This window comes from Notothenia rossii (genome assembly GCF_949606895.1).
Source record: "Notothenia rossii genome assembly, chromosome: 3".
Lineage (NCBI taxonomy): Eukaryota > Metazoa > Chordata > Actinopteri > Perciformes > Nototheniidae > Notothenia > Notothenia rossii.
Window position 1 is genome coordinate 10,444,860 of NC_136901.1, and position 25,234 is coordinate 10,470,093.

General features: G+C 40.1%; 2 protein-coding genes and 1 long non-coding RNA gene across 5 annotated transcripts in view; 1 reads left to right on the forward strand and 2 right to left on the reverse strand.

Annotated features, from left to right (window-relative positions):
• Window positions 1-282, reverse strand: part of nid2a (nidogen 2a (osteonidogen)) — a 37,586-nt gene extending 37,304 nt beyond the window's left edge. The window contains exon 1 of the mRNA XM_079668728.1: window positions 16-282. Within this exon, the coding sequence (XP_079524854.1) occupies window positions 16-222 (207 nt within the window). The 5' untranslated portion in view covers window positions 223-282. The remainder of the gene's footprint in view (window positions 1-15) is intronic.
• A 5,046-nt stretch (window positions 283-5,328) lies between these two features.
• ptger2a (prostaglandin E receptor 2a (subtype EP2)) lies at window positions 5,329-23,949 on the forward strand. 3 transcript variants are annotated; one of them, XM_079668762.1, is made up of 4 exons: window positions 5,329-5,638; window positions 5,904-6,074; window positions 7,169-8,079; window positions 21,051-23,949. In XM_079668762.1, the coding sequence occupies exons 3-4, from the start codon at window positions 7,255-7,257 to the stop codon at window positions 21,336-21,338; spliced, it is 1,113 nt and encodes a 370-aa protein (XP_079524888.1). In that variant the 5' UTR covers window positions 5,329-5,638; window positions 5,904-6,074; window positions 7,169-7,254; the 3' UTR covers window positions 21,339-23,949. The 3 variants fall into 3 exon arrangements, with proteins under 3 accessions (XP_079524888.1, XP_079524887.1, XP_079524889.1); XM_079668761.1 differs by having other exon boundaries at window positions 5,904-6,070; XM_079668763.1 differs by lacking the exons at window positions 5,329-5,638; window positions 5,904-6,074 and having other exon boundaries at window positions 6,094-8,079.
• Window positions 7,938-25,234, reverse strand: part of LOC307031575 — a 47,058-nt gene continuing 29,761 nt past the window's right edge. Inside the window, exon 3 of the long non-coding RNA XR_013805994.1 lies at window positions 7,938-8,073. This is a non-coding gene — a long non-coding RNA (uncharacterized lncRNA). The remainder of the gene's footprint in view (window positions 8,074-25,234) is intronic.

Sequence of the window (25,234 nt, forward strand, 5' to 3'; positions counted from 1 at the left end):
ATGAAGTGAACTTACATATAGCTGTGAGAACAAGGAGTCGTAGAAGTACACGGGTCTGGGCAGGGACAGCACTCTGGAAGTTTCATCGTCACCCTCTGCCAGGATCTGGTCTCCGCTCAGAGAGCCGTACGGGAACATGTCAGTCCTCTGGATGGCCGTCACAACACACACCGTGCCGCTCCAGCACAGCACACACACCGCCAGCATTGCCCCTCTCTCCATTGTAGAGCCGGGCTGACACTCTGAGAGGTTCCGATGGACTGAGAGCGGCCAGCAGAAAGAGGGAGATCTCTCCTCCTCTCCGGAGAGCCTCGGCAGGGAGGGCGGAGCTTAGGCGCGCTCTGATTGGTCGGGATCGGGTTGAGTGACAGCATGCACGCAACATCTGGCTCGTATTAGAGAAAAATACAAATAGAGCGTTTTTAATCCGGATGTAACTCTATCTTTTTCACAACAATGAAAAAGAGACATTGTTTAATTTTTACGCACACGTGGGAATTTCCTTGAAAGACGTTTATCAAAATAAAAGTGAAAACGCCTGTGCACTTTATATTTTCCTTAACACAGATACATATCAAGAATAATATTCGAATCACCAAAGATTAGGCTTTTTCTTTTAACACTTAACATTTAAAACTCACTTTTTTAATGAAATCGATTTTTCTCTCATTAAAGGCAATGGCTGCAAGTTTCTAATACTTGAACTTGGGCGTCATCTACTGGCCGAAACAGCATATAGCAGCATGCAACACGTACAGGGTTAAAACTAAAGCTTAACATTTATTATTTAAATACATTTTTTAATAATATTAATATTAAACTAGTATTCCAGTCATATTTAAAGCTACAAAATAATAATGTTCTGCTTGCAGCGTATTCAAGGTCAGGATTTGCTGATTTTCTCTCTGTTTTGTATCAATGTAAAATGAACTTCTTTTGGTTTTGGTCTGTTTGTAAGAGGAAACAATAACGTACAATCCTTTTTCTTTGTAATTATAAACATATGTTCAAAGTAATTACAAAATATGGGAGCATACAACACTCTATCCATTCATTTGGATAAAGAAAAGCGTCCCAAAATATAATTAAACAGGTTAAAAAAAAGAACTATCCAAAACCCCAGGAAGAGCATCAGAGGAGGGATCCTTTTATCAGGGTGGACAGACCATTGGTAAAATTAGAGGAGGACATTGAGCAACTTCCAGGTGCTGTAGAAACAGGAAGATCCTGAGCCACACAACCTCCTCTCCACCACAAAGACCTGTTGAGATAGATATACAAACACAGGAGACAATTCTAAAGTACACATTCAAACAGAGCAAGCAGAGATAAGAGGAGAGCCTTGTGAAAGACAGGACGCCTGGACTGGGTAGGTACATCCAGGGAAGAAGGGTCAAAGGAGAGAAAAGCCTCCTACAGGGGACAAGGGGGGAGAAAACAATCACAAATTCAGGGAACTTGAAACTGTTGAGCATGCTGCAGAGCAGACTGAGGGCAGATGGATATAGCCCAGGCCAGGCCGAGCATTAAATCATGTCTGCCAGGAATCTCTTTTTTAAATGTAACATGCTGTTAAAACTATACGCACAACTCCTATTTCATTAAAATACAATTACTTCTTGCATGCTAAATGGTGTTTATTAGAAATAACATATTTGGCAATGGTTCTACACACAATAACCGAAAGAAAATACACATTATTTGTTAAGTTAGACCAACATTTTGAAAGGTATTGAAACTTTCCCAGGACCTAACTCTCAGGTTAGCCACACTTCAAGATACCTTGTAATGTTCATGAATCAATACAGCTGATGCTTGCACTTACCCAGAGCAACCTGTAGGTGGCGCCAAAGGTCAGCTTGAGATCAAATATATCTTACTATATTAATTTAGCCTGTGAAAACCAAAATGTATTGTTTTAAATATGTGAAACGTGTTAACAGTCAGTCTACCATTTTTACCGTTCAGTAGAATACACAGACTGATCTGCTCATGTTTACATTTGGATAGTACTATGAATACACAATTTATCAAATTTCACTCACACAGTTTGAGAAGTGTAGGAATGGTGGTGATGTTTATTCTCTGGGTTTCAGTGTGTAATTACAGGCTGACCGGCTTCATTTGTCAATTCATTCATTTGTCATTTGTCATCAATAATTCAGACAAGGGCCATCAGCAGGACAGACACAATGCCATGTATCATGTTGACATAAAGGAGGGATGCAAGGAATAAAGCCTTGCTGTGGGACCCTGTATGTTTGTGTGTGTGTGTGTGTGTGTGTGTGTGTGTTGGGGGGGGGGGGGGGGGGATACAGCACTGTTCAGCACTTTAGATGATGCCAAACTCCCAACAAAGGCTGTTTACCAGCAGAGGGTTTGAGGATTAAGACCGTGATAAATAATTGAATTGCTTCTAAATAAAGAACATACACTCAGATAGGATCACTTAAGATTCCCAGGAGAGTATTTCCATAATCAGCTGGATCCATATTGACTCAAGGGTGGTTCAGGAAGTCTCACAAATCTGGAGTGTTAGCAGAATTCTAAGGGTGTGGATTTAGTATTCACGAGTCAACTGGTTTTCTGATTCTGTTTAAAGTTATCTTCTAGAACACTTTTGATTAAAAGCCAATTTTCTGACGAATAAGGTTACAATAGTGATTTAATCTATAATAAATTCACGACGAAAGTCATGGAAACAATTGGTTCACTGTAGAGACTTGCTGCCTGGCATTGCTTTGATAGGAAAGGAAAAGAGTATAAACGTAAAGATATTAAAGAAATACATCTACGAGAAAAAAAGGGAGGCAAGTTAAATTGATAGTGAGGTAAGAAAGGAAGGGACGAGGAAAAATGAAAATGGAAGGGATGTCGAATAGGAAAGAAAATATATTAAATGAAAGAAAGAAAAGGGAAAGAAAGGACAAGAAAAAAATGGTAAAAATGAAAGTAGAGAAAAACGAAAAGGGAAGGAAAAGGGAGCAAAAGAAAGGAAGCGGAGAAAGGAAGGAAAAGGGAAGTTAACTAATTGGAATTTTATTTTTAAAGGAAAGAGGAAAGGAAACAAGGGTAAAGTAAGGCAAGTAAGTCAGCGAGGGCAGAGGACAAGGTAAAAGAGGCCTCTCCAAAAATAGAGCAATGGTAACAAGAGGCAGAGAGACGGGTGAAGGGAGAGATTGACATAGAAGAACAAAGAAAGAGAAGCAACAGGAAGATAAAAAGGTAGGGAGGCAGGAAGGAAGAAAAAGCGAGTAGGATTCCTGTGGGACGAGAGCTGTCGAAACTAGAAATAAACTTGTCAGGCAGTAAAATGTACTGTATATGAATTACTGCGTGTTTGTGTCATGCAATGGATACCTCAACAACCGAAGCACTGCAAGACAGAAAGACGTGAGGAAGCAATGATGGCAGTATGTCACAGCTAAGAGTGCGCTAATGGGTCTGAAACAGCACTCAGGAGCTTTCAGCATGCATCATGGCCCTTTTTATGGCCCTTTTTTATGGCCTTTCTGGCTTTTTCTATTGAAAGAATGGCTGAAATAAGGCAATTATAACATCATTTAATCGCATTTAGTTGCAGTTTGCCTTTATGGGCGATGTTATCCCCCAAGATGAAGCCTGGCACAAGCCTGCAAAGAAGAGGTTAAACACGGAGACAGTTCAGTGTGTCAATGGTGCATGAAGTACACAAAACAAACACTTTGATCCTAATGGGAAATTAAAGCCTCATATCTACTGTATGTGCATGTGGGAGGACACCCAGGAACATAGGCAATCTCCACACATGAAGACACACAGGAAAACAAACATCTGTCATGCCGGGTCCTTTGAATTCTATAGTCATAGGGGAGGAAAGCAGGACTTATGTCAACACACAGTTTGTCCACCCTCACATACAAGACATTCCTTGACATTCCCAACATATCATATTGTTTTTATTATTTTAATATTAAGTTTTTACATTACATTGCATTTAGCTGACGCTTTTATCCAAAGCGACTTACAATAAGTGCGTTCGACCAACAAAGTACAAACTTAAAGAAAACAGAATCATATAAGTACATCAGGTTTCATAGAGCCAAACATTTCAAGTGCTACTCAACTGGCTTTAGATAAGCCAGTCCTTTATTAGTATATAAGTGCTTTGTTAATCGTTCTATCGCTCGAGGTGGAGTCGAAAGAGATGAGTTTTCAGTCTGCGCCGGAAGATGTGTAAGCTATCTGCTGTCCTGATGTCAATGGGGAGCTCATTTTTGGAGCCAGTATAGCAAACCCATGTGTTTTTGCTGATAGGAACTTGGGTCCCCCTCGCAGTACGGGTGCAGCGAGTCGTTTGGCTGATGCAGAGCGGAGTGCACGTGCTGGGGTGTACAGTTTAACCATGTCCTGGATGTAGGAAGGGCCAGATCCATTCACAGCATGGTACGCAAGTACCATTGTCTTGAAATGGATTCTAGCAGTTACCGGAAGCCAGGGAAGGGAGCGGAGGAGCGGCGAGGTGTGGGAGAATTTAGGAAGTTTGAAGACCAGACGAGCCGCTGCATTCTGGATGAGCTGTAGAGGTCAGATGGCACATGCAGGTAGACCAGCCAGGAGGGAGTTGCAGTAGTCTAGGCGTGAGATAACAAAAGCCTGGACCAGAACCTGCGTTGCTTTCTGGGTCAGCTGGGGATGTATCCTCCTGATGTTGTAAAGAGTGTATCTGCAGCAGCGTGTTGTAGCAGCTATATTTGCAGTGAAGGACAGTTTGTTATCTAGGGTCACACCCAGATTCCTTGCAGTTAACAGCCCAGGACATCTGCACAGAGCCATGCACATTTGGGAGACAGATTCCCTGTTAACAATTTAATATAGATTTTGTTATTATCCAAAACAAACAAAGTTATAAATATGTAAATGACTATTGTACAGTATACTTCCTACAACTGTAGTTTTTCTATAGTTTTGAGGTTGCTGCCAATGTGGAGTTTTCTTGTGTCTATCAGGATTACGGGGCAAAATAATAACATTGTGTTCTGCAATGAGGCGATTAATGATTCATTCCTTTTAAAACAGTAAATGAACTGCCAACAGTGTGGATGGTTAATAGTAATAAGTAATTGATAAGCAAAAAAGACAATACAAATATAGTTTTCCAGTAAGCAGACATGCTGATTATTGTTTCCTATCATCTTGAATATAATATTCAGGATTTGCAACTGTTGATCTGATGACAGCATCCTGGGCTCTGTGTATCTCAATTTCAATATTTTACTATTTTACTACATTCTATTGACTAAATCCTTAATTAATTCAAAGAAACAATACTAATCTTGAATTTGTAATATATTATGACATTTGACAACAGGTTGCGCTTTTGTTATTATCTAGTATATTTTGAAGGAGAGGCTTGAATCTTGGGGTGGGTGTAACCTTCCCTGTGACGTCACCGCCTCGCTCCCTAACCCGGGCCACTCATCCTTACCGCAGCACAGTGCCGAGCGCGCCTCGCCTTCTGCACAGCTCACCTTTAAACCAGAGCTTCTTCAAGTGGAACAAAGGACACATTGGGATACATTTTATCAGCCGTGCGACTAAAACTGGATTAACACACTGACTTTACGGTCTATAGTACGGGGAGAAGGTTGTCAAATAGGTAAGAACTTTATTATTTGGATGCGTTTCACCGCTGTTAAGTCCACGCGGATGTGACAGCGGCTCTACTGCGAAACTCAATTAAGAAAACTCTCAAATGTGAAATGTCCTTTCTCACTGAAAAACGCTCATTCTGTCAGAGGTGGACTTAAGTCATTTTGTAAGTCTGTAGTCAATCTTACACTCGGCACACATTGTATACATGCAACAGCATTTCCCCCCACATAAATCTAAACTTGTACATCGTTTCTCTACTGATTTTACAGTATCATTCGTGCCCTCAACTTCTCCAAAACGCGGACCCAACACCTGGACACACCTGCCTCCTCCGCTGTGTGGCAAACATCTAACATCTCCACGGTTGTTGGTGTCTTTTCTCACCGATTCAGTGAGCCCTACACTACAGGTTCAGGGTGGACACCGGACAGAGCAAGTAGGTGAGTTACTTATCCTTCCAAAAAAGTCAGTAAATTATGTGCAAATGGTGATTTTAAGGGTACTTTAAATTCTGAAATCAAAGACTTGTCAAGTAAATGTTTCTCATGTCATTGAATGTTTTACATCGTAGGAGACAGTGCATCTGTCTCAGCATCACAGAGACAATGCGTTTTACTCTTTTATTTGTTATTCATTCCGTTGCTATGATTTGCGTGTCCTTATTCGATTGTGGTCACATAGGTCTGAACTTGGTTATGATCTGTCTCTGCTTTTTATCCATTAATCATATTATATATATATCCATTAATTTAGAATGGATAAAGGTTTCCACATTTTTTCCTGAGGGAGCTTGTCATGCAACATTTCACAACATTAAGCACACTGGGAATAAGAGCATGAAATTGTGTGTGAACACTTGGCCGCTGACCGTTCAGCCTGTCAGCTGATATCTGAATAAAGTGGTGAGACAGAAGAGGAACAATGTTGGGTTTCACATCTCATACGGCAGCACAGTTTGTGACGTTCTTTCAGTATATGCAACGTTTTCCTTTTTATGAGAGGAAGAAGATGTTCTGCCTTCTCTGTGTATGCATGCGATCAGTTCACTTAGACAAAGACTTGCAAACATGGACTTAGAGTGGCGTATGTAGTGGACTTTGTTGACATTGAGTCCAAACAGAGTCTAAACGTAAGGGAGACGAGAAAACATCCTTGACAAATCTCCTCAGGCCAATGCCAGTTAGGGTTCATTTGAAACTACTTGAACATAGCACTCATATGAAGCCTTCTCTAAATTTGACTTACAATCTCATCTATGTCTTTTTTGATGAATCGGCAGATGTGGCCAACAGATGTTTGGTTAGTTTTGGTTTCAAAATTGGCTTCAAATTAGGAAGCAGTAACAATGTCATAACAAATCTGAAACTTGCTATCACTTGTGATATGTTTTCACTTCAGGTTTCTCTTAGAGCTGCAACTAAATTAAATGTAGGAGTTGACAATTAATCTTCTGTGGGTAAAGGAAATGAAGAACAGACTGATTTTAAAAGCTGTAAATCTAAATAAATGTTCCTTTTTTTCCTTTCTGTATCAGGATGGCTCCAGACAACTTTTTAAGGACACATTTCTGACGCCCTGGGGCAAGTTTTTCTGATTAAATCTAGCTCGTATTCAGCCACGATGAATACAGATGACGATCCGTGCCACAGCAAGCACCACATCGACGGCATCAAGAGCCCGCTGATCAGCGCCACCATGTTCGCCGCGGGCATCTTCGGAAACGTGGCTGCCCTGGTGATACTGGAGATCCGAAGACGCAGGGCCATGAGGTCCGGGGAGGGTTGGCGGCGCTCGCTGTTTCACGTCCTAATCACGGCGCTGGTGGTCACGGACCTGGCGGGGACCTGCCTCATCAGCCCGCTGGTGCAGCTGTCGTATGCGCGCAACACCACCCTGATGGGGATGTCGCCTGAGTCTCACAGCGTTTGCTCGTACTTTGGAATCAGCATGACCTTCTTCAGCCTGGCCACCATGTCGCTCCTCTTCTCTATGGCTCTAGAAAGGTGCTTCGCTATTGGGTACCCCTTCCTGTACAGCCGGCACGTCACCAAGAAATGTGCCTACATATCAATCCCAGTGGTGTTTTCGCTATGTATTTTATTCTGCCTCCTGCCTTTCGCTGGGTTCGGTGAATATGTACAATACTGCCCCGGCACGTGGTGCTTCATCGACATGAACCCTAAGAAACCGAAGGACCGGGCCTATGCTAAGCTGTACGCCACCCTGATGCTGGTGCTGGTGCTAGCTATAGTGGCGTGCAATGGGTTCGTGGTGTACCAGCTGTTCAGGATGTACCAGCGGAGGAGGAGGAGTGGAGGGTCTGTGATGGGCACCACAAGATCCAACGGCGAACGCAAGGTCATGTCCATGGCGGAGGAGGTGGAGCATCTCATCCTGCTGGTCTTCATGACCATCATCTTCATCATCTGCACGCTGCCCCTGGTGGTAAGATGACAGCACATGCATGCTTTTACACGTTCATCATAAGTACACCCTTATGTCCAATTTGACTGCTGACAGCTGACCTTTGTTTCTTCATGTATGGCTAAATTGAATCTACTAAGGACTCCTCATTGAAAGCAACAGCAATTAATTGACTTAATTGGTGTTAATTAGCTTAATGAGTCAGATAAGGAGTTGAGGCAGATATTGATTATTCAGACTAGGGTCTTACCTGACATTGATACACAGGGGTCACCACATCTAGAAAGTCTTTCTTTTGTATTTTAAACAATGCTTTATTTAAGAAGACACAGCACTGTTTTTTTCTGATTTAAAACCCCCTTAAACCCAGCCCGCAGGCCCATCCCTACAGGGGACACAATGATAGTTTTGTAGTATAAATAACAAAAATAAGTGAATGGATAAAATAGTAATGAACTTGGCATAAAGAAGAGACGAAGAACTTAAATACAGAATATATGAAAATGTAATTACATTATGGTACATCATGAGGTATCTTGAAATTGGGTAATTTTCTTGAATCCAAGAAAGATAAAAGCATATTCAAAATGAAAAACACATTTAAATAAATAATAGTAAGGAAAATGAGTATGCATGATATGTTTGTGTGGAATCAGAAACATATCATAGACCATACTGAGTGGAGCATCTCCTGTTAGGATATATCCATTACAGAGAGTGAAATGTAGCTACTGTACTGTAAGTGATATAAATTGTGTTAGAACACATTTACGGACTTTCAAACAAAACAACTAACAAAGTATATCAACATATCACCCAGAGCATATACATTTAGCCGTATATGTAATGCAATCTGATATATATCTTTGTATGGTGGCATTCTGTGGACCTGCAGCTATTCATAAATAATACAATAGACTATGGGCTGTTCTGATGCCAAGTAATAGACTTTGCCTTTTTAGCTACTTATTTTGATGACTGGTATTAATGTTTCAAAAAGCTCTTTATTTTTCTTATACTGCCTGTGCTGCAGCACCTGTTTTCACCCTCTGTCTGAAACCAGAGCCCAGTCTGCTCTGATTGGTTAGCCAGCTCTGTTGTGATTGATCCAGAATGCAATCAGCTATGTTATCAGGATGACATTTGGACAAAGGCCGTAATTAGAAGATAATACAAGACCACCTTTTCAGAGGTCCTTAAGCTTCTACTTGTCCCCCATCCTGCTGGGTTACTGTATAATAAGATCCTGAGCCAATAGGATAAATACATACTGTAGGGAAGGACAGCGATTAGCTAATGGCAGTGCTGGCAGACCACTTTGTGGGGTAGTTTAAGTGAACTTTGACATATTTCTAATTGAATTGGCTAGTGAAAAACACACAACAGAAGCTAGGAAGTAGATGTTTGGAGACTATAACAGTAAAGATGGGTGGACGTAAGTACAAATTAAACCCACAGCTGACCTATCATCCAGTCATTTGTCTCTGTAAGACTCTGGGCAATCTGTTAGCACCTCTGGTATGAAAGTGTCACTTTGGATTTCAAAGGTTAAATCAATAACTTCCCTAGCCGTGTAAATTGGTGTGCACTTCATCACAGACAGCACTAATGAAAGTGCCGTGGTCTGCATGTCCGCTGTGGCTTTAAATGCAGAGTCACAACCGGCATGCCTGCTATGATTCACAGCTCCCGCATCACGCTTCATATAATAGCATCCACAACTTCACAAACACACCACACTAATTCATTAGAGTTTATCTAAGTAAATGAAGTGTGTGCAAATATTTGTATTACTTTTTGCTGAGTGTTACAGCTATTTCACCTCACACTAAGCCACTGAACCTTATGTATAAGCAAAGCAAACAGTAGCTGATTATGCCTCTTAAAGGACTTTATGGCATCATAAGGCAGCTACTAGAAAATGTATCACATGAATCAGTGCTGCATAATGCCATTCACTTTTATTCCACTGCCTACTATTATGGTAAAGAAAATGTATTCGACACGCCATTGCTGCCTGAAGTGGAAAGTATAAAAACGTCCAAAATATCCACAAGGCGATAGCAGCAAGCTGACAGAGATGAGTACAGTGTACGCCTCAAGATGATCTTGTGAGAAGCATTTGTGTCCGTTTGAAAGTGGTGGCTTATTATAATCGCCCTCCTCTGTGCACTGTGTATCAGTTGCAAACTTCTGCAGGCAGGTAAAGGACACAGTAGGTATCACCTTACTTCATTAGCTGTCTTCACTGGCTCATCAGGAGCAAAACAGATGGTACAGTGAGGTGAAACAAGGACACACAGGAAGGAGACAGGAGGCCCTGAATTGAAAGGCTTAAACATAGGTCAAACTGATTTCAATTTTTCTAAGAAATCACTAAAAACCATCTTTATTTTTAGTTTTGACCTGTGTTCTTATTTGGTCTTAATTGTAGTTGACGGCATCCCTACATTAGTGGAGGCATGCATTTTTGTTTTTATATCTCTTAAACTCATCATCCACATAGTCTTGTCTGGACGGAGTTACACTTACATAAATGCGTGACATCAACTTGAAATTGAAATAACTTTGCTTTTGTTTCCTTATTTGTTTAAATCCCTGTTGATTTCAACTTTGGCAGTAGTGAAAATGTCTCAATGAGTTCTACATTTGGCAGAGACTCCCAGACCCTTTCCTTTATCTTTCCACCCACTGATGACCAGTCAGTACATAGGTCCTTTTACTCATTAGGCTGTTGATGTGCATCTTGTCTGTGTCCAGCTGCTAGCCTGTCTTACATTTTCTCTATCAGATACCCAGTGACAGTAAGCAGACCTTTCACCACTGCGGGCAAACGTCGTCATGACATTAACGTCATTCATATATGATTCATTCCTCCTATGGGAATCCTGTGGAAATCATTTACTTGCGCCAGGCACATTCGGCTCTCCTCTCCTCATATATCCACATAATGGCCGCATTAAGTTATTGGAAGACATTTCCATCTGCTGACCTGCGGGAAGATGAAGAAAACCTTTTACCATATTTCACTCAAAGAGCACACTTAGTGATTATGCTGATGGTGCTGCAGTCTCATATTTTAATAAACGTCATTTAGATTCCTTATCTATGCAGCATGTTGTTCATTTAGTAAGGTATAGCCCAATTTAGAGTTACATTGCCAAAAGGGTGGGACCGACTCGTGATGGACAGGCCACTACCAGGTTTTAGTCTGACTTTGTTGCTGTCCGTGTTTGCGACCTTCACTGTGCATTTAACCTCATGAAAGATAACGTTAACTTTATGACGGTTTTATTAGTTTGACTGTACTTAGCTCCACTGACTTGTTCCACTGCCGGTTCCAAAAAAACAAGATGGAGACTGCCAAAGATTTTGAAGGTGTTTCATATCCGCTTTGTGGTCACACACTTTCAATGGCTACACCTTCAGTCATACTAAGAAAGAGTATGAATGCATTATTTATTACGAACCTTATATAAACATTCATTGGTTTCCAAACCAGCAATGTGATACCGTATAGTACACACACACACACACACACACACACACACACACACACACACACACACACACACACACACACACACACACACACACACACACACACACACACACACACACACACACACACACACACACACACACACACATGTTCTGTGCCTTCTCAAGATTAAACTGGGAGCTGGTAATGTGTGTGTCTGTGTCTGTGTCTGTGTCTGTGTGTGTGTGTGTGTGTGTGTGTGTGTGTGTGTGTGTGTGTGTGTGTGTGTGTGTGTGTGTGTGTGTGTGTGTGTTTCATTATAATGTGCCTCTGGTTATCTGGGAGTGCATTACAAATTGAAAAGGCCAAACAATAGCCCCTTTGGCACAGAAAAAAACGCACATTGAACCAGGAAGAGAGTGGAAAGATGAAATTGGAAATACAGTCATGGAATTTGAATGTTGCAGTTAAATCCCAAAACAATTTTGGGGGCATTTTGGCCTTTATAATAAGGTCATAGACGCTAGGACATGTTAGGCATATTTGACAAACCCTCAATAAGTTGTTAAGTTAAACCTCCTACCAGTGTTATGAGTTTAAGGCATGTGGGTTCAATTATGCATCTTTGAAGTGGAATATTTTAAATACTCTCACATTGTGGAAAACTGAATGAAAAACAGGCGCAAGCAGAGATTTAGAGAGATTGTCACCTCTGACTGGCATATTTGCTCAGCACACAGATCACTTTCACATTGCAGTTTGTGAGTTTTTTTTCCTAGAGGATCAACCCTGACAGACACTTTACATGACATGTCACTTGTTAGACGCTTTTATTCAAAGCGAATTACATACTCAATACTGTGGGCAATCCCCACAGGAGCAATTTGGGTTGAAGTGTCTCAGGGACACAACGACATGCTGACTGCAGTGGGGTTTGAACCTCTGACCCCCTGATCCCAACACCAACGCACAACCCACTGCACCACACGCCTCCCACTTCACATAACACTTGTGTTACGCTTCCTGCTGCTGAGAGACGAGAAGCAAATGTGTTTCACAGTGCGAGTTGGATTTCACGGTAGAGCCTGGCAAAACAAAAAAAATCTGTCTCCACACGCACACTTGGTCCAACGCCTGGCCAGTCAATCACAGTCATGATCTCATGCGGATAGGTTTTAAACAAAAGTGAGATTAGCATGAAGCTGCTCAACACCTAAAGATACAAAACAACATTGCACACCTCAGTAGCTTGATAAGTAGAGTTTTTTTGTATATTTTAACTTTATGCAGATGAGATCATTGTATCTTTAACCACTTCCCAGATGAGGCTGCAGAAGTCACTTTCTAAGTATTTTCCCTCTCCCAGCTAACAGCTGCTGGTGTTTCCTTAAGCAAGACTCTTAAGTGCCATTCTCAGCTTTCCGGAAACAATTGAGCCACCGCGTTGTGAGATTGAGCAACAGGAAGCTAGCTTTATGACATTGGCATAAAAACGTTGGGGCAACCAACTACTGCTTCTCACGAAATTAGGTGCTTTTATTTTCAAGTCAACCAAGAAGAAAATGATTTAATGGAAGAGAGTTACTGTAAGTGTGAGGATAGATGGTGCAGATTTAAGAGAAAGAGGTGGGTGGAAAGCAGAGATTAAGATAGAAAGTGAATGGAAAATGCCACGTAATGGAACTAGAAGGGCCAAATGCCAGTGGTGGAAAGTTACTAAGTACATTACTCAAGATACATTTTGAAGCACTTGTCATTTAACTGAGTATTTCTAATTAATGCTTATTTATGCGTCTTCTCGTTATATTTTACATATACTAAACATTTATTTTTATATATATATTATACAGGAGGTAATTGGACATTAATATGATTAATGGCATCAAATAATGCATTCATTGACTTTACAATCTGTTGTTAGGTCACCTCACCTTCACATTTCATTGGATATTGTTCCTGTCTGAACCCCAGAGACAGCAGGAGCAGGAATTTCTGAACCTTGGAGATAGTCATGGCTTCCATGGATTTTAATAATGCGCTGGTTCCCAACCTTGTGGACATCAGCCGTGGGAGTTTTCTGCTACTCACTTCATGAGCTCATATTTGAACCAGAGACGGGAAACCATGAATGAAATCAGCTGCTCATTCTTGGCCTCTATGGTGCTACTAAAAAAAGCCGTATAAATTAAGCCCCGAGCCTGTTTTTCGGGTCTCAGGCTCGAAAATGACATTCCCAGAACAAATGACCATATCTTCCCTTCTAAAAGGGTTAAATTAATAATCTTTTTTCTCAAAGCAAGGTTACATCTGTGAGTTGGATGTAGAAGTGTCAGAATCAATATAGATGTTTTTATTTTTTAGGAAATTCAGATTGAACACAGTAAAATATTGTAAATTATTGTGTCCGTTCAAAAAAAAAAGATTACTAATAGTGAAAAGCACCCTTGAATGATGAGATGGTAGACTAAAAGCCTTAAGAATCCAAACTACAACATATAATAAGTACCCTGTATCAAGATTGATGCAAAACAAGTGAAATTTGACCTTTTTAGAGAGATTTAGCAAAAGAAACCCACTTCTGGGGTAATTTGGGTGGATTTTTCATATCTCTGGCCCCCCTTGCTCGATTTTGCTGATTGACATCTCTTTCTAACCGTCAGAGCCAATGGAATCGAGGGGAATTCCCACATACTTCTTATAGAGTGGCGAAGTCACGCCCATCTACTTCCGGTCCATGGGACCTTATTTCGGAAAAATAATGTATTGAAGTCAATGGAGAGAGAAAACGTTTCTTTCGATCCCGTTTGAATTGTGCCATGAATTACACATATGATGTTTGTCAATCTTAAAAAATAAAATGTCCATGTCAAAAAAGTCAGTTTGTCGTAAAACTGTTGAAATATAAGACTATGAAAAATATGCAACTAGAAAGACTAAAAATCCCAGAATCGCGGTCCCGCATGTTGGCTCTTACGGAACAGACTAACTTCCCTTTTGTGTATGTACAGCTCTCAACATGCCCAGACTTGTAGTGATTTTCACCTCTTTTAATACTTTTCACTTCATTCTGAAAGAAAGAGGTGAAATGGGCCAACGTGACGGCCGTCTTGGTGTGTCCTGCGAGACGGGAGATGTAGTTCATTGAGCGCTTCACACAAAAAAAAGTATTAATTCACAGTTTTACGACACATTTTTATTTTATCATATGTGTAATTCTTGGCACAATTCAAACGGGATCAAAAGATAATCTTTCTCTCTCCATTGACTTCAATACATGATTTTTCCGAAATAAGGTCCCATGGAGGTCCCCCGGAAGGGGAGGGACTTAGCCTCTCTATCACCACAATGAAACACGTCCAGAACACTGTCATGTAAAGCTGCCTGCCTGCCCTCCTTTGATTCTCTCTGAACTGCCTGGTCTTTTTAATGTTTAATGTCAACCATTTGTGCAGATTGCATGAAGTAGAAAAGATCGGCGATCTGAAAATACACAGTACTATTTTAGACCGAGGCCAAACAGGAATAAAACATTACATATTTTAACTGCACAGCCCAAAGGTGATGTTTTTATTAGCTAAAAAACTACATATATATATATTTTTTGAAGAAAATGTTTATTCAACCATATGCAGATCAATTTTACATTGTTGAGATAGAAAAACAAACAAACAATTACTTACAGTTCGGCAAACACAGATAATTATACCTCATGGTATCTTAAAAGTTACAGAGGAATGAGAGAATATTGAATCGGCAACACACAAATAAATTAAAATAAACTAGACTTAGTTTTTTTCAAGTCCAACCTTATATCGTTACAGCATCTTTTCACAATTGTAGCCCAAAATGATCAATTACAGGAGTCCATCTATTTACAAACACATCCGACTTCATCTGGAGTCTTGCTGTTATTTTTTCCATTGAGAACACCATCAGTAGCCTGTCTCGCCACTGACGTAGGGTGGGTGGCAGTGGTTTAAGCCAAGATATCGTTATCATCTTTCTTGCAACCAAGAGAAGGATATGCAGTAAACAACCCTTTGTCTTATCCATAGCCCCTTCTGGGATTACTCCTAAAATGTAATATCGTGCGTCTAGTGGTAAATTAATATTCAAGATGGCCAATATTTCTGTACGAATCCCTTCCCAGAATGACTTCAGCTTCGGGCAGTCCCAAAAAATGTGAGTGTGATCTCCAATCTGTTTACATTCCCTCCAAAACAAATTTGTTAACGCTCCGTTATATTTTGAAACAATAAGAGGAGTCCTAAAATATCTCATTTTTATTTTCCAATTAAATTCTTTCCATGAAGGGCTATTTGTTATTTTATGTCCCCTTTCACACCCATCTTCCCACGAGTCGTCATCAATAATAACATTCATCTCCATCTCCCATTTTTCCTTAATATCCAAAGTATTCCCTGACATGTGTCCTTGCAGACATTTGTATATTTGTGATACCAGTTTTGTGACACTCTTTTCTTTCATAATCCTTATTAGTAACAATTCTACGGAAGTGGGTGTTCGCTTAAGTGTGTTCCATTCTCTATGTGACATTAAATAATTTCTCAATTGCAAGTATCTATAGAAATCATGAGAACCTAAGCCAAATTCATCTTGTAATTGTTTAAATGAACAAAAAATGTCACCCTCAAACATTTGGTCTATTATAATAAGTCCTTTCCGCGCCCAATTCCTAAATCCTGTATCCAGTTTACTGGGCTTATAGTCCCCATTCTTTGCAATCTCCATCACCCTTGAAATTGTTAGCGGTGCTTCCACTTTTTTTCTCACTATTGACCACACTTTTTGGGTGCACTTCATCCATTCATTCTCTACCCCAAGCTTCCTCCAGCTCTTTTGTCCCAGAAATGGCAGCATCTCAAGAGGCATTAATGGGCATGATTCCTTCTCTAATTCCAACCAAGTCGTCTCCCCATTTGGTGTAAGCCATTCAACCATACCACACAATTGTGCTGCCCAGTAGTACAACTTCAAATTGGGAAGATTGAGGCCTCCTTCATTCTTTGAATATGTTAACAGCTTCAATTTAATCTTCTTCTTTTGCCGTATAAATGTGGAAATCAACTTGTCTATCATTTTAAAGACAGAGACTGGAACATAGAGGGGGAGAGACTGAAACAGATATAATAATCTGAGAAGTATATTCATTCTTACAGTGTCAATTCTACCGTGGGAGAATCTCCCATCTAGCCATATCTAATTTTATTTCCGTTGTACCATAATTTGTCTTGTATAACTGTGAAGTTTTTGGAGTGATAATGATTCCCAGATACCTGAAACCTTGTGCTGACCATTTAAATGAAACCTCCTTGTCTTATTGAGATGGCCAATCACCCACTAACATCATAGCCTCCGACTTGGATTCATTAACTTTATACCCTGACACTTCACCAAACTCATCCAGGCAACTCCATAGGGTTGGAATTGAGGTTAGAGGATCACTAATATATAATATCACATCGTCTGCGTACAACGATAGTTTGTGTGTTCCTCCCCCCTCTGATATTCCATGGATTCTAGGGTTCTCCCTTATCATTTCTGCCAGTGGCTCTATACTAATCGCAAATAGCAGTGGGGAGATAGGCGATCCCTGTCTGGTGCCTCTGTATAATTTAAATTGTTCAGATGTGTAACCATTAACGCGGACCCTTGACACCGGATCGGAATTCAGAACTCTAACCCAATTAATCAAATCTGAATGAAATCCCATCTTCTCTAGTGTACATTCCAAATATAACCAGTTTATCCTATCAAATGCTTTCTCAGCATCTAAGCTGAGAAGCATTGAAGACCGCTTACCTTTCCGTGCCATTGACATTATATTTAGGGTTCGTCTAATGTTATTCTTTCACTGTCTTCCAGGTATGAATCCTGTCTGATCTGGATTAATTAATTTAGTGATATATTTCTGGAGTCTTTGAACTATTATTGTACTTAACATTTTTCCGTCACTGCAGAGCAAACTTATAGGTCTGAACGACGCACAATTTGTAGGGTCTTTCCCCTCCTCGGGAATCACAGATATTATTGTTTCAGACCATGTTTTGCGAGGTTGGTTCTCCTGAAGAGCATAATTAAATACTCTTTGCAAAAGCGGTGTGATCTCCTTCTTAAAACATTTGTAAAACTCCCCCGGGTACCCGTCTATCCCTGGTGATTTATTGTTTTTCAACTTCTTTATAACTTCTTCAATTTCCTCCTTTGTGATTGGTTCCACCATCGTTTTTGACTGTTTTTCACTTAATTTAGGTAAATTCAATCCACCAAGGAAGGTTCAAATTTGTCCTGCTTTATCCTCTACCACTGGTGAGTCAGAGTGCTTTATAATAAATAGAAAAGGCTTCCACTACTTCTTTAGGGTGAGTCACCATTTTTTTCTTGGAGGGACTCATAATCTTCGGAACTATCCTGGTTGCTTGTGTTTTACGTAACTGAAATGCTAATAGCCGACTCCCTCTGTTTGCTGATTCATAATATCTCTGATTAGCAAATCGTAAAGCACCTTCGGCTTTATATGTCAATAAGTCACTCAAATCTCGCCTGCACCAGTCAAGAGCTTTCAGGGTGGATTCTTTTTGTGTCCTTATGTGTTCTCGCTCCAACTCTCGTATGCAAGTTTCTAAATATAACTGTTTCTTTTCACGTTCTTTTTTCAATCTCGAGGTGAGGGCAATTATTTTTCCCCTAAGAACTGCTTTAGCTGCCTCCCATACTATTGATACCGAAACTTCTCCACTATCATTATGTTCCAGATAATTATTAAATTCTTCTCTTATGCTTTTTACCACCTCTGGGTTATTTAATAATGAAACATTCAACCTCCAGTATCTATAATACTTCTCCTCTTCCAACTTGATTGACATTACCACTGGTCCATGATCTGAGATGGTAGTGGGTTCAATGTGATAATCTGTGACTTTATGGGCATCCTGTTTGGAGACACAGAAGAGGTCAATTCGGGAGTAACTCTTGTGCACTTTTGAAAAAAATGTAAAGTCCCTGTCTCTAGGATGTTGTAAGCGCCATATATCTGTGAGCCCAAGTTCCTCTATCATGTTACATAATGCCTTAGCTTTTCCTGTTTGTGGTCCTAGTACAGGTGGTTGTTTGTCTATTCTTTGGTTCACAACACAATTCAAATCCCCCCCGACTATGATTATTCCCTTTGCGTTTTCTGCTAGAAGTGTTGCAATTTCTTTAAAGAAGCCGGGATCTTCTTCATTTGGTGCATATAAATTTAAAATAGTTATATTTACATTCCCGATTGTCCCCACCACCAAAAAATGGCCTCCCTTTTTGTCTTCATGTACTTTCTCTGGAACCAAACATAACGACTTATGACACAAAATAGCTACTCCTCTTTTTTTTTCTCCTCCACATGAGGCACTGAAAACTTGCCCCACCCATTCCCTTCTCAGCTTTTTGTGTTCCTCTGCACTCAAATGGGTCTCCTGCAGTAGTGCTACTGAGCAATTCAATCTCTTCAATTGACTGATAATTTTCTTCCTCTTTATGGGGTGGTTGATTCCTTTTACATTATAACTAATGAAATTCAATGTATTCATATTATGACCAGTAATTTAAATGAACTATTAAACCTGCATTGTGTCTTGTTCTTTGTTTCAAACCCTACTTCAGTGTTTTGCCAACTGTAAATTGAAATCCAGGTGCTTATCCTCCTTATACATATGTTTGCCGAACAACAGTGAACAATAATAACCAAAAAATGATAGAACAGTATTAAACTTTGCAATAAACAATGATGAACTTGCGCACTCTTTTGGCTTAGGAGCAAGGGCTCTGTGCGCTCTTTCGAGGTTAATTTCCGTATCTCCCGGTACCTTTAGCTTCGCGTGTAAGAGAGCGGTTATGAACGACATCATGTCGTCTTTCTCAGCTCCCTCTCTTATTCCGTACATCCTGATATTATTGCGCCGAAGTCAGTTTTCCATGTCATCGCATTTTGCTGCTAAACTAGCCTCTCTCCTGAGTAAGTAGCCCACAGCTCTTTCTTGACGTATGCGTCTTTCTTCCGTGGCGCTCACTCTATTCTCTGCCGTTGTTATTCTTTCATCCAGTTGCACTATTTGCTTTAATCGGATATCTTGTATGTGCAGCTACGATAAGTAATAAGGGTATCTTTATCTTGAGTTCTGTGCCAAAGTGCGTTAGCATTTTTCGCTCAGGGGTCATTTAGATGCTTCTTATGAGACTTGTGTTTTGTTTTGGTGAAAATGGTTTGTATCGTCAGTTTGCTGAGATTCTTCCCGTTAATCTGGTATAACACATTAATAGGTTCTTAAATATTAAGATGCCCTGAGACACAGTGTCGTGAAAAAGAAAGAGGGGGGCTTTGGGGCTTAACAGGAAGCTGTTTCCATTTAAAAGGTTAAAGACCTCTTTAACCTTTTCCAAGGAGACAAGTCACAATTTGGTGAACATTTGGTGGATATATAAATTATATTTAGATATTATTATTATATATATATATATATATATATATATATATATATAGAAACATGGGAATTTAAATGTGGATCTGCCACAACATTCAACATCTGCCGCTCCTCCTCTCATTAAACCTCTCATTACACACATGTTCACACACTCGATGATTTATAAGCTATTTGTGTTTGAGCAAACAATCCTGAGAGTAATTTAAATATCCTCTTGGCATTAGGACAGCAGTCTGCTCTCTGCAAACATCCTGTTCTTGGACAAGTGATAATGCTTACTGCGTAGAAGAGGATACAAATAGTGAGCATGCCAAATCGACTTTTTACTACAATATTTATTATGCAACAGTTAGTTTGAGCAAAGGCTAAAACCCAAACAACATTTGTGTGGTTTGCACATGCTGGTATGTCCAAGTTCCCTGACAACTATTTAGCAATACCAGCCAGTCTTTGAACGCTTTGATGATAAATAAATTACAGGGCCGCTAGAAAACCTTATAATTAGAAAAAAAAGCCAGTAGATGAACGCTTTCTTTTCGATTTGAAGTAGTTAGGTAGAAAGAAAATAGTCATGAGTCTTTCCAAACATTCTCTTTGTACTTAGTTGATTATCGGGACAATGATTTCTGGAAAAAGACCACCAACTGCTGTTGAGTTTTTGAAGACATTTTTTGCCATCCGTCACTCTGTTTAGAGTTGACAATAGTTTACCCAAAGGGTTTGTGTCCCTTCTTGTTACGCTTTGTTAAGATTGACCAGTGGTATGAAATTTCTCTCAGTATCTAAACATTCAGGACGAGAATTAGCTTTGCCTTTTAAACAGACAAGTTGTTTAAACTTCTATTGTTCAACTCCCATATCACCATGAACTGGTTCTACTCTTCATGTGTTAATGCTGCTTTAGAGGGTTTAGTGAGAGATTTAGAACAGGATTGTAAATAGGACGTGTCATGGTTACTGTTAGCATTGGGATTATACTTTGGCAGCCAAATTCATTCCCTCTTCTTCCCTCTGTTTTTTCCATTTCTCAGATCCGGGTGTACATCAACTCCATTGTGGGCGGAGACTCTCACCGCCTGGACCTGATCGCCTTGCGCTTCATCTCCGTGAACTCTATCATCGACCCCTGGGTCTTTATCCTCCTCTCCCCCAGCGTTCTACACTTTTGCTGGTCCTTCATTTGCAGGGCCTCCCTGGGAGTCTCCAGGGGATCCATTTTTAAATCATCCATGGCCAAAGAGAACTCTCCGGCGAACCTCGAACTGTGTCCACCTACGTTAGTGTACACCGAGGACTTTCCCTCTGGGGAAACCCTATGACCATAACAGTTCTTTATTATTCCATAAATATATATGTATTGGACACATGATAAAGCGAGTAGGTTTCCTGGGCCACAACATCCCTCCCATGTGGGGGGTGTTATCTATTTTATGGATGTGTTTCCGTAAGATAATGGCCCTCACTGTGACTTCTTGCCAGACACTTGGGATTTCCTTCTACTCCTAGCATTTCAGCTAAGTGTATGCATGTTGACTGCATACGGAGTGTTTCATTCAAGTGCAAAAGCCACTTTTGCTTGTATGTTATGTTAATTAATCAATGGAATGAAGAGGCTGCTGATGGAAGCTAAAAGAGACTTCATTCAGGATAGGGAATCGACAAAGCACTGTGGTCTGTTCATTGGAGGAGCTTGTGGCAGAATGCAACATACATCTATGTATGTTCAAAAAGGACTTGCTGTACATGTCTACTTTGATTCAAATGCTGTTTTCCAAACTAACATGTCATTGTATAGAGCACACTCAAAGACAAGAGTCAATATGGGGTGAAAACAAATCAGGATAACAAAAAGTAAGCGCATTCAGAACTAAATAAGAAGATACATCAAGAAGAGTTAGCCATTTTGTTATCAAATGTACAGAAGGGAGTCGGTTTGCAACAGGAAAGCATTGTAATGCTTGTGCATCTCACTAAAGCATACCTAGATACAATCTAGACATGAGACATGTTCATACAAGTCCACATGAGAGCTGATATTAAATATTCCAGGCAAGACTTTCTTTGAACCTCAGAATTTAACCCCCGGTCTGCTTTGGTAACCTTTCCCCTCGCTCCACTACCAGACTCCAGCTGGAAAGGTCAAAGGTCAAAAATCCTGGAGCCGGGTCAAGGCTCAGAAAGTTTTGAAAGAAAAGATATGTTGATAATGGATTTATATACACCATTGTATCATACTGACAAGTCATCATAAGTTACCTTTTGACTTTTACAGATCAGGTTCTCTAAATGTATCATCAAAGGATAAACTATTCCCTAAAGTACATTTAGCTGGAAGTTAAAGGTGCCCTGTGTAGTTTTGTTCAGTATTACTCATTGGAACATGTCCCCATATCATCTAATGACAGTATTTTATAAAAAACTGCCAATTGGCACTACCATTGATCAAAAAACACTCGGTTCCTTTTTATGTTTCTGGAGTTTTATAATATTTATTTAAAATAATGTTTGAAAGCTAATTATCATTTACTAAATATTATTTTATTGTACAGAATGTGGAGTATCGAGCCTATAGGTTCCTGATATAAATTGTCTGTTACCCTTTAAAAAGCACCATGTTTTGTTTATTATGGGACAGAACTTCTTGGCAGGTCCTTTGTTCTCTTTCATCGTTTAAAAGTTATTTGAAAACTATGAAAAGAGCACCCCTTATTGTTATCCATCAACTTTACGACTGAAGTGCCATTTAAACTGCATTCGTTTTACTGGGGAACATGTTGAAATGTTATTTTCAATGCGTGTTTTTGCAGAACACCACCATTCATCAGGGACAGACTATGTCCACTTAAGTAGACGCTAATAGCCCAGATGGAAAACGTCATGGTTTCTATCCTTGTGCTGATTGTTCAAACGTGTTTAAATGCCAACTAAAATGCTGGTTCTTCAAAGCCACCTATGTTATATTATGACATTATAATGATGTTGGTTCTAACTGAATTGAACTAGAACTAGATGAAAAAGCAGGTTGTTTCTCCACTTTTACATTTGTGCAGCGGTAAAAGTAACACGTTGGATTCATACAGGGTTATGTTACACAACACCATGGGAAATTGTACTATAAAAGAGTGAATAAAATTCAAACTGGGCTCAAGTGTTGACAAGAAAATAAGCTACTACAGATTTTAGCAGCTCATAAATCTCTCGAAAGTAGATAAACATTGGGTTACACAACAGCAGAGGTCCAGTTTGAATCGAAAACATGTAATCCTGATGTGTATAATGTGAGAAAAAGAAACTACAAGTTCTCAAACTATATGTCTTTTTAAAAGTTGCCAGAACATTGAGCATGAGTTAAACTTTGGGGCTGTAAGCTTTTATTTGAGAGTGTCACGGATGTGTGTATTTGAGTGTGTGTGTGTTTGTGTGTGTGTGTGTGTGTGTGTGTGTGTGTGTGTGTGTGTGTGTGTGTGTGTGTGTGTGTGTGTTGTGAGAACGGCTTTTTATAGCCTCTGCTGTTGGTTCTGAGCTCAGCATCAAAATGTTCAGTGTTAACGACAGTGTCTTACTGCTTCCTGTGTGAGTGCGTTTGCTTCTGTGTGTTTTCCTGTGGCATTCTTTGCTGATGTCCCCACATACATGCTTTTGAGTCCATGTGCCTACAATAGGTGCAAGCTTGTGTGTGTGTGTGTGTGTGTGTGTGTGTGTGTGTGTGTGTGTGTGTGTGTGTGTGTGTGTGTGTGTGTGTGTGTGTGTGTGTGTGTGTGTGTGTGTGTGTGTGTGTGACAGCACTGATGTGTCAAACAAGAATGCTACATACCTACCTACCTGGATGTCTTGTACTCTGTTATTATAAAGTACTGTAAAGGAAACTGACTGCACTGAGTGTGTATGTGTGTGTTTTATGGCTTGTGTAAATACATCTCGTCCACTACATATTCTGTCCGACCTGCTTTGTAACCCACCCACACACACACACACACACACACACACACACACACACACACACACACACACACACACACACACACACACACACACACACACACACACACACACACACACACACACACACACACACACACACACACACACACACACACACACACACACACACACACACACACACACACACACACACACACACACACACACACACACACACACACACACACACACACACACACAGTGGATAGGTTCCAGATGTGGAGATCGAGGCACATCTTTCAGTTGTGTGTTTGTGTGTGTGTGTGTGTGTGTGTGTGTGTGTGTGTGTGTGTGTGTGTGTGTGTGTGTGTGTGTGTGTGTGTGTGTGTGTGTGTGTGTGTGTGTGTGTGTGTGTGTGTGTGTTTGTGTGTGTGTGCCTTGAGGTATTTTTTCAGGCCACACTGCCGTGTTCATATAGAGCATTTTCTGTAGTGTAGGCTAAGTAGGTCAATGTGTTGAGAGAGTGAGCTCTATGTGTATGGGGTCCTTAAACAGCAAAGTCATAGCCGATATATGCACACAGGAATTGAAACAACAACGTCTCGTGATGGAAATCATTGGTTTTACCCTCAGCCACAGTTTTATGGTCATAAATGTATTTGTTGTTGTGGTTTTTTCTTCATTTCAACACTTTAGGATTAGGGCCACATGTAAAAAATGTCACAATTATGAAAATAAAGGCAGAACTCCAATAAAAAGTGTCAAATAAAACTCGATTACATTTTTTCATAAACACTGTTCTGTATGTACTTTACGTATCAGACAGATTATTTACTGTAGTTGTATTTTGCACTTTTGGATAGACGCTCACTGCACTTTCATGTCCTAGTACTTGGACTCTGTGTGATTACAATAAAGTTGAATGTAATCTTAAATGATACTTTAAAATGTTGACTTTTTACTTGTTAATGAAACAAAAATCATATATATTTCACAACAGTGAAGCAAACAGCATTCTCATGTTAAAACATCAGGGCTGTAAGACATTTTGCCATAGACGTCCGTACGCCTCTTCTCAGAAAAACGTAGCCAAATGAAAACACATACACTTTGCTGTTTGAGGACCCCCATAGACATACACATTGACCTACACCACAGAACCACACACACACACACACACACACACACACACACACACACACACACACACACACACACACACACACACACACACACACACACACACACACACACACACACACACACACACACACACACACACACACACACACAC